Source organism: Notolabrus celidotus, chromosome 22, assembly GCF_009762535.1.
Source record: "Notolabrus celidotus isolate fNotCel1 chromosome 22, fNotCel1.pri, whole genome shotgun sequence".
NCBI classification, from domain to species: domain Eukaryota; kingdom Metazoa; phylum Chordata; class Actinopteri; order Labriformes; family Labridae; genus Notolabrus; species Notolabrus celidotus.
This window is the reverse complement of record NC_048293.1, coordinates 22,918,864-22,928,939: the sequence shown is the minus strand read 5'-3', so window position 1 is coordinate 22,928,939 and position 10,076 is coordinate 22,918,864. Positions and strand designations below refer to the sequence as shown.

Below are 10,076 nucleotides of genomic sequence, written 5' to 3'. Positions count from 1 at the left end.
CTTATGTCACTTGCTATAAATTGTGAAATTGTCTATCACTCTAATTCCATGTCTACTTAATTGTTCAATCTGTCTGATAAAAAGTATTTTAATTTGACAGCAATCTCAGAATTTTGCCATCAGTTTTATTTTCTATTTTAGTTTAGTCAGATATTGACGTGACTCTTAAATAAATGTCAGTTTGTATCAAATGTAAAGAGTAAGCTTTTCCCAGAGCTATTAAATAACTTCACTTTTATTTCAAAAGCACAACAGTATCAAAGTTAATCAAACTTCTCACGGTGTCATGGGAGTTTGTCCGGATGTCAAGGAGACAAACGACTGAACAAAGTCCACCCTCTGATGTAGACTCCAGAAACAACAGAGCTGTTTCATCAACACAGTTAGGAGTATAATTTTACAATACCTTAACTCCACCTGTAAGACTATTTTCAGTAAGCTGACTGTTTTACTCTTCAGGAATGTTTCATGTTGTAGAAATTCAAACCTGTCATAAATAACTTGGAGTTGTTGGATCCTCGTACAGAGATGAGTTTGAGGCATGGGTGACTCGTCTTTACTCGATCTATACAGTCATGTGAATCTGCCTTTCACTTCTCAAAGAAAACAGTTCAAGACTAGAAGCGACCTGTAACAAGCCGCGATTGGAGCTGATCTCAGAGCTCACACTGCAGCACTGACAGTCACCTCCACCTGCAGTGGCGGTTCTGGGGAGGGGCCAACAGGGGCCAGTGCCCCTGTAGAACTGAACCTGGACCCACCCGTGTCCCCCCCCTCCTCCACACCAAACACATATTATACAATAAAAAAAGCTTCTGTATCGCTCTGATGTTACAGGCGGAACACATGCATGTGGCACTTGGTTCCAGCCCCTTGGAGCACTAAGGGACTCATGTTGAGTGTGAACAGCCAAACAGCTGCTGTCAGTCTGCATTTTGATATAGTACACAGTAGTATATATGTCTAGTATATAGGGATGCACTGATGCTTTGCCAGTTTGTTCTCAGCCGGTCCTTGCCCTTCTCAGTCTCTTTTGTCAGGGTTGAATGTGTCCCTCTGACAACACCTTTGGCCCCAGCCTGGCCCCCCCAGTTTAATTGGTCTAGAACCGCCACTGTCCACCTGCAGTGATTCAGTCAGTCACTGCTGGATGAAGCTCTCCTCTTCCTCCTCCTCCCAGTAACACGTCAGAGTCAGAGTCTCTCCACATGCAGGCTGCTGCTGCATCAACCTCTGGATCATCACTAATCTGACAGATCACCACCATCTGAGGAGAGAAGAAGACCAACAGTTGACATCATTAATCAATGGTCTCCCAGTGGTTTCTTGACTGCACATATAAAGCCTCAAGTTTGACATGTCTGCCATCATGTTTTCTTCTGGGGCCAGAAGTGACCACATTTGAAAGGAAGAGTGAGTCAGATTCTGTTTGTTGAGGGGGCTGACTGTAGTTACTTTTTACATTTTGGAGGAGCTGCACATCAGGCTACATGTGTAGGCCTCTGCAAAGACTACACATTTTTTTCTGCAAATGCTATGCCATTGATTCAAAGCAGAAGCATAAACCAGACTTTACAAGAATATAAATGTTTTGTCAAACTAAAAAAAACATCCAGTTTGACCCCTGGCTACAGTCACACCCTTTGACTAACACTCACGCATTGGCCAACTTTAAATCGTCAGTGTGATTCCTTAACACATGACCACAACACATTTCTGGTTCATCGGATTCAGCATGCACTGAGGACACCATACTGACCTCAGAGTTTCCAGTCTGTAGAGGGGACTCTCCACAAGTTCAGTCAGCAGCATCTCTCCTAGGTCCTGCAGGTAGTTTCCACTCAGCTCCAGCTCTCTCAGATGGGAGGGGTTGGACTTCAGAGCAGAGGCCAGAGAAGCACAGCTGATCTCTGACAAACTGCACCAACTCAATCTAAGTAAAAATGAATGATGAAGATATAAAGTAATCCATCCATCTATTCATCCATCCATCTTCCTCCGCTTATCCGGGAATGAATGAATGAATAATATCAATTTAAATGTCTTATTGTCAGACCAACAGTAAAATCAGAGTCAGTTAACTGACCTCAGAGTCTCCAGTGTGCAGTCTGGACTCTCCAGAAAACCACACAGCAGCTCCACTCCTGAATCCTGCAGCTTGTTGAAGTTCAGGTCCAGCTCTCTCAGATGGGAGGGGTTGGACTTCAGAGCAGAGGCCAGAGAAGCACAGCTGATCTCTGACAAACTGCAGGAAGACAATCTGGATACAAATAAATTATGTAAGTTCAGAAATCATTCAGTGTTTAATAACCTGTTCAGAGTTGAAGAAGATGAAATATGAGACTCCAAACACCCGAAGCCAACATGATTCAGGTTAAAACCTGTAAAATACAACATGTGAAAAAGAGCTCTCATTAATGTTAATGCCAGTGTCTTGGTACATTCCTCCAGAGATGAGTGTGTGACTGAAATGTTTTCATATTTGTTGAGTTGCTCCTCAAGCTCTGTTGGCCCCAGCCCTAGCTCTCTCCCTAAACATGATAATGCACATAATCTAACATCAGCTGATTCAGAGGTTCTGCGGGAATTATCCAGTGGAGGATTTTTCTTCCTATATTAAGGTTTGAAATCTGAAGATCAACATTGCTCTGCCTCTGTCATCAGACGAAACCACAGACGAAGAGAAAAATCACCTTTAACATTGAGATGCTCAGAGTGGATCAGTAGAATATCAGCATTATATCTGCAGTTTAATGTCAACACAACTTTCACATCAAATTCATCTCAGCACTAAAGTCAACCTGGTGTCTGACCTCAGAGTCTCCAGTCTGCAGAGTGGACTCTCCAGAAAACCACACAGATGCTTCACTCCTGAATCCTGCAGCTTGGTGTCCATCAGCTGCAGCTCTCTCAGATGGGAGGGGTTGGCCTTCAGAGCAGAGGCCAGTGAAGCACAGCTGATCGCTGACAACCTGCAGACATTAAATCTGAATAAAGATGATAAAAAAATGATAAAGATAAAACATAATTTATCATCCAAAGATAACAAGAGAATAAGATAAGAGTTAACGATTTTAAATGTATAGCTCAACATTACAATGTCCCAATCAACGATATTTGTCCTAAAATAAATACATAGACTTTCTGAGAGTCATTCTGTTATTTGGGACCATCATAATGTCAGCCTTCAGCAGACATCATCCAAACGTCACCACACCATTCATAATGATCATTGGTTTCCGATGTATGCTTCAGGAAAAATCTCAAAATGTACGAACAAAAAATTTGAAACTCAGAAAAAGATTTGAACAAAACCTAAACAAAAACCAGAATGAGCTTCAGACAGTGAACTGACCTCAGAGTCTCCAGTCTGCAGTGAGGACTCTTCAGTCCAGCTGACAGAAGTTCCACTCCTGAATCCAGCAGCTCTTTGTTTCCACTCAAGTCCAGCTCTCTCAGATGGGAGGGGTTGGACTTCAGAGCAGAGGCCACAACTTCACAATGAGTCTCTGAGAGCTCACAGTCTGAAAGGCTGTAATAAAGTGAGTTTGAATGAGAGAGGACACGTTATATTCTCAAATGTGCTATATAAGAATTATAACTACAACATCCTGTTTAAATATAATGTCATCAGATATGTTTAAGAGGTCAGGTTGGCTGTGGCATCATACAGTGTCTGTCGCACAACAAGGGCCACACGTGCCAAAATCTACATCCTGTAGTTTTAAAACTTGTCGTCTTGTGTTTTATGTGAGTACCTGCCTTAGGACTACGTATGAAATTTAGCTATTGTGCTAACTCCGACATATTTACATTGAGGCATACTGTTGAAATGTTGATTAATGTGCATTATCCAAATCAAATAAACTCAATTTAAATTAAAAGGTAAGACCTGCCACTCAAAGGTAACTAAAGTGTTTATAATGTTGATCTTAAATGGACTGACTTCGCCTTCCTGCAGTTCCTCGCAGCTGGAATCAGTCTCTGTCGTCCCTCCCTTGATGTGTTGTACTTCTCCAGATTTAGCTCATCTAGAACCTCCTCTGACATCTGCAGCATGTGGGCCAGAGCAGAACACTGGATCATAGAGAGTTCCTTCTCTGATCTGTTCTCTGACTTCAAGAACGCTTGGATCTCCTGATGGACTGAGAGGTCCTTCATCTCCATCAGACAGTGGAAGATGTTGATGCTTCTGTCAGGAGAGATCTCATCACTGTTCATCTTCTTCAGGTTGTTGATGACTCTTTGGATCATCTCTGGACTGTTGTCTGTGTGACCCAGCAGGCCCCCTAAGAGTCTCTGGTTTGACTCCAGAGAGAGTCCATGAAGGAAGCGGACAAACAGGTCCAGGTGGCCATTTTTACTGCTTAGAGATTTTAGCATTGCCTCTTTTAGTAGGTCTTCCAGAGTTGAAACTTTGAGTTTGTTCCACAGCAAAGCCTGCAATAATGTTATGATCCAGATTGTGGGATTATGTTCACTGTCTTGTCCATTTAAAAAAGGCTTCAGTGCCGCTGTGTTCCTGGTTGTGGAACAGTGGATCATGTAGACTGCAGCCAGAAACTCCTGAACGCTCAGATGAACAAAGCAGTAGACTGTTTTCTGGGAAATCACATACTCCCTTTTGAAGATCTCTGTACAGAGTCCTGAGTACACCGAGGCCTCTGTGACATCCAGACCACAGCGCTCCAGGTCTTCTTGGTAGAACATGATGTTTCCTTCCTCCAGATGTTCAAACGCCAGCCTGCCCAGCTTCAGGAGAACTTCCCTGTCAGCCTCCATCAGCTCCTGAGGACTGGTCTCAGGACCCTCAGCGTACTTATTCCTGTTCCTCTTGGTCTGGACCAGCAGGAAGTGTGCGTACATGTCAGTCAGGGTCTTGGGCAGCTCTCCTCTCTGCTCTGTGCTCATCATGTGCTCCAGAACTGTAGCAGTGATCCAGCAGAAGACCGGGATCTGGCACATGATGTGGAGGCTCCTGGAGGTCTTGATGTGCGAGATGATTCTGCTGGACAGATCTTCATCACTGAACCTCCTCCTGAAGTACTCCTCCTTCTGGGCGTCAGTGAAGCCTCGGACTTCTGTTACCCTGTCAATGCGTGAAGGAGGGATCTGATTGGCTGCTGCGGGTCGAGAAGTGATCCAGACCAGAGCTGAGGGGAGCAGATTCCCCTGGATGAGGTTTGTTAACAGCAGGTTTATGGATGAGCTCTGTGTGACGTCAGACACAACCTGAGTGTTGTTGAAATCCAGAGACAGTCTGCTTTCGTCCAGGCCGTCTAAGATGAAAACCAGTTTACAGACAGCCAGCGTCTCTGCTGGGACCTTCTGTAATGTTGGATGGAAATCATGGAGCAGCTGGAGGAGACTGTACCGCTTATCTCTGATCAGGTTCAGCTCCCTGAATGAAAGCAGAACCACCAGACTGAGGTCTTGGTTCTCCGAGCCCTCTGCCCAGTCCAGAGTGAACTTCTGCACTGAGAAGGTTTTTCCAACACCAGCGACGCCGACTGTCAGAACCACTCTGATGGGTTTCTGTTGACCAGGTAAGGCTCTGAAGATGTCCTGGCACCTGATGGGAGTGTCCTGGAGGATCTTCTTCTTGGTGGCGGTCTCCAGTTGGCTCACCTCATGTTGGGTATTCACCTCTTCACTCTGTCCCTCTGTGATGTAGAGCTCAGTGTAGATCCTGTTGAGGAGGGTTCTACTTCCTGTTTCATCACTTCCTTCAGTCACATGTTCACATCTCCTCCTCAGACTGATCTTGTGTTCCTTTAAAACCTCCTGCAGACCACCAGGCTCTAAAAAGACCAATCAGAGAGAGAGAAACAAAGACTGTTTGAAGATGAAGTGATGCTTTCATCACCTGATCAATAAGAAAGATCTGCACAGAGTCCATATCGCTCTCTATGTCCGTCTGTGCAAACAGAACCAACACGCAGAGAGAGAACACAGTGACTGTAAAGACAGAGGGCCGCCTCATAAACCCAAAACCTGATCCACATGAACTCTTCTGGGTCTGAAAGGAGAACACAGATCCAATAATAAACAGCAGAAAAACCATCAGGTTACATTTCACTGGGTTTGAAATGATGATCATAAAACTCTTTGTGCTGTGTGACAGGATGACGTCAGAGTGTTGAACCAACAGCTGCTGTTTTCAGACCGGTTCACAGAAACACACAGGGGGACAGTCTTACTTTGTGCAGGGCTGGTCTGACTGGCTGTATCAGGTCCAGGTCCAGATCTGGATCCGTTTCCATACCGGGGGAAGTAGGAGTCTCCTGGTGAACCGGACTGGTCCCAGTATGAGGTGAGGCACTGTCTGCAGAACCAGTGTCCACAGCTGGTAGAGACCGGATCCTTCAGGACGTCCTGACACACAGCACAGCAGGACGGCTGCTCCTCCACAGAGACAGGACTCCTCTTCCTCCCCCTGTGAAGACATCATCAATCAATCTTTATTTATAAAGCACCAAATCCCAACAAACGTTATCCTCAGACTCTTTCCAAACAGAGCAGGTCTAGACTGTAATCTATGTTCTATTATTAACAAAGACCCAACATCAAGACAGGATCAGATCCAGTCCTGTCTTACAGACAGGACTCAGTCTGATCTCATCTTAATCCACCATGAGCAGAGCACAAACTTCCTTTAACTGGCAGAAACCTCCAGCAGGACCAGACTCATGTTAGACACACATCTGCTTAGACCGTGTTGGAGAGAGGGATAGAGGGAGATGAAGAGAGAGAGAGAGAGAGAGATGATAGTGGTGAGACGGATAGTAGTAGTTGTAGCAGCTGGAGTCTGGCACATCCACAGCAGCAGAGATCCAGAGGAACCTACGAGACAAGGGAGCTCAGGGACTCCAGAAAGGTCTATGGTTAGTAGCTTTAATGGGACAGGAAGAGTTAAAGTGAGAGACAGGCAGAAGGAGGAGAGAGAGAGGGAAAGACAGGATCCCAGTGTGGTAGTCTACGCCTATAGCAGCATAACTAAGAGCTGGTGTCATTATATTTTAATGATTTGTTGATTGGATTTATGAATATCTTGAGGAAGATTTGGGTGTGACCCCAGAGTCTCATCCTGGGTGGACTTGCCAGGGTTAGGGTTAGGGTTGACCCCATCTCTCTGAACCGCTGAGAACTTGTGGCCACAGAGGAGGTTTAGGGACAGAGATGGGTCAGCTTCTCTTTGTCACATTGTGCTTGAAAGTCATTTTAACAAAGTGTTTCATAAATTTCTCCTGTCTTGCTGTCTGATGGCGATCAAATTTCCTTCAGGATGATAATCAAACTGACATTTCGATTACAGAAACAGCTGAACCGTCGTGAGACAGTAAGTTCTCTTACTGTGTGTCTGAGGGTCCAGGGTCATTACTGAATTTTGGAGGTTCATCTTTGGATCGGTCACTCTTCAGTGACAGACAGCTGGGTCCAGGACACTCTGCTCTCCCTCTGCTGGACTGAAGTCTGCAAACGCAAACACATTTTTATTCATATCACACGAGCACCTGTAAAGTTCTTTGATAATAACACTATTCATCAGGCTCCAGAACGGCTGCTGTTACTAACAAAGAGGTTTTCTGTTACCTGACATCGATCAATCAATCAATCGATCTATAAACAACACAAATACTTACTGTGAGTCTGAGGGTCCAGGTTCATTACTGAATTTTGGAGGTTCATCTTTGGACCGGTCACTCTTCAGAGACAGAGAGCTGGGTCCAGGAGATTCTGCTCTCCCTCTTCTGGACTGAAATCTGCAAACACAAACATATTTTCATTCATAACACGAGCACCTGTAAAGTTCTTTGATAATAACACTATTCATCAGGCTCCAGAACGGCTGCTGTTATTAACCAAGAGGTGTTCAGGTTTATGTTACCTGACATCAATCAATCAATCTATAAACAACACAAATACTTACTGTGAGTCTGAGGGTCCAGGATCATTATTCAAGTGAAGAGCTAAATCCTTGGACCGGTCACTCTTCAGAGCCACACAGCTGGGTCCAGGAGACTCTGCTCTGTCCTCCTCTTCCTCTAAACGAACACTCATGTTCTGGTCTGAAGTCAGTCTGAGAGGTTAAACACAAACACAAACACACAGTGAGAGAGGAACACACACAGGAATCAGGAGAAACAAGTTTGTTGTAGGGTGTCACGCAAGAATGGAAGGAGCACACACACACACACACACACACACACACACACACACACACACACACACACACACACACACACTGTGTCCTCTTGCTGAGCTCAAAAAAACTTTCTTTCCTTTCCAGTTCACAAAGAGAAAACTTACTCTGAGACTGTAGAAGAGAAATTATACAAATGTTAGATTAACACTCACCAGGCTTCTGTTTCCTCCCTGAGCTGAAGCGGCTGGATCACATGATCAGTGTTATCACACAAATCCTAAAATGAAACTAATGACAATAATACTCGAAAAACTCCAAAACTGCTTATCTACAAAAAACGAAATTGGGAAATTCTAGAAATTATAAGCATCCGGACTTTGAAAAGACATCGCTGTATATTGGGGCTGTTCAGAAGAAAGCAGCACACTGATCTGCAGGAGGTGATTGCAGTTATCCAACAAGAAATTCAGCTCAGCGGGCAGATGCTACATGTTTATGCTGTTCACATGATGTTAACATGTTTATGTTGTTCACGTGATGTTACATCACCTCAACGGGTAGATGCTGGGTAGAGTCGGTCGTCTATCAATCGGAAGGTTGGCGGTTCGATCCCAGCTTCGGCAGTCACATGAAGTAAAGTGTCCTTGAGCAAGACACTGAACCCCGAACTGCTCCCTCTGTTATTCAGAGGTGTGTGAATGTGGACGATTGAAATTAGCTAACACTGATGGTTCCTTACTGTAGCAGCCTCTACCATCAGTGAGTGAATGGGTGTGAATGGGTGAATGTGACGAGTAGTGTAAAAGCGCTTTGAGGCCAGAAAGACTAGAAAAGCGCTATATAAGTACAAGTCCATTTACCATTTACCATATTATGAGATCAGAGAATGTACTGGTCCTCTTGGATTAGCGCCCTGCTTGTCCAGGTGAAGACTATAACAGGGATTATCACACATTCAGTTACTGCTGCTCAACTGCAAAATGCATTTCACCTGTAACTTATCAGTGTTGTAAACCTGTTGGTTTATTTCAGCATTGAGCTGCAAGCTTAAAAAACAGATTTCACATAAACGTTGCAAAATAATAACACAACAGTACGTTGTTAGCTTCGCTGTTAAGCTAGCAAAACTCAGCAGCCGTTAGCTGCAAACTTTAGCTCAACGGCTGAACAAAGTGACCGTTTTTTGACATTTAACTTGTCAACATAATATTAAAAAGGTGTTTAACGTCCTTAAAATGCTTCCTATTACAGTTACACACACTGCTAACCTGTTTAATGTCAGGAGAGGCAGAGACAGTCGTTAGTTTGGTTCAGCTGAATGTTCCCTGATGAGAGGAAGCCCCGGACAGCCTCACCACAACTAGCGCCCCCTCTAGTGGCCACAATCAGGAACTAAATCTCAAGATATTAAATCCAAAACCAATAAAAAGCAATTCTTCAATTTTTTTCTTTTTACACATAACACAGAACTCTGACTCAAAAAGTGGGACAAAACATTGTTTTCTCAGGAAATTAAATGTAGTATTAGTTTGCATCTACTGTTTACTAAACTCTAAACTGTATGAAAGGAGACTTTAGAGATGTTATATTACTGCACTTGGATCACATTGCTGCTTTCAGAAAATGTTATATATATATATATATATATATATATATATATATATGGCAAGCCGTTCATATGGCAAGCCGTTCAGGAAATAATATATTGAATGAAAGTCTAAATATATTGAATGAAACTTGATATATATGGAATGAAGTCTGAATATATGGAATGAAAGTCTGAATATATTGAATGAAACTCGATATATATGGAATGAAAGTCTGAATATATTGAATGAAACTCGATATATATGGAATGAAAGTCTGAATATATTGAATGAAACTCGATATATATGGAATGAAAGTCTGAATATATTGAATGAAACTTGAT

The 10,076-nt window shown here is 43.5% G+C and overlaps 1 protein-coding gene across 8 annotated transcripts in view; it reads right to left on the bottom strand.

The window, feature by feature from the left end:
* The window catches only part of LOC117806222 (NLR family CARD domain-containing protein 3-like), a 435,740-nt gene extending 426,247 nt beyond the window's left edge, over positions 1–9,493 (bottom strand). Inside the window, exons 1-12 of one of the 8 annotated variants that reach the window (XM_034675029.1) lie at positions 8,696–9,493; positions 8,359–8,390; positions 7,931–8,080; positions 7,644–7,763; positions 7,354–7,473; positions 6,201–6,436; positions 3,947–5,801; positions 3,356–3,532; positions 2,814–2,987; positions 2,087–2,260; positions 1,760–1,933; positions 218–1,267 (exon numbers count right to left, since the gene is read on the bottom strand). In XM_034675029.1, coding sequence (XP_034530920.1) covers positions 1,258–1,267; positions 1,760–1,933; positions 2,087–2,260; positions 2,814–2,987; positions 3,356–3,532; positions 3,947–5,801; positions 6,201–6,436; positions 7,354–7,473; positions 7,644–7,763; positions 7,931–8,061 — 3,171 coding nt within the window. In that variant the 5' untranslated portion in view covers positions 8,062–8,080; positions 8,359–8,390; positions 8,696–9,493 and the 3' untranslated portion in view covers positions 218–1,257. The other 7 variants (XM_034675028.1, XM_034675030.1, XM_034675033.1 and 4 more) reach the window with 7 other exon arrangements.
* Positions 9,494–10,076: the final 583 nt, after the last annotated feature.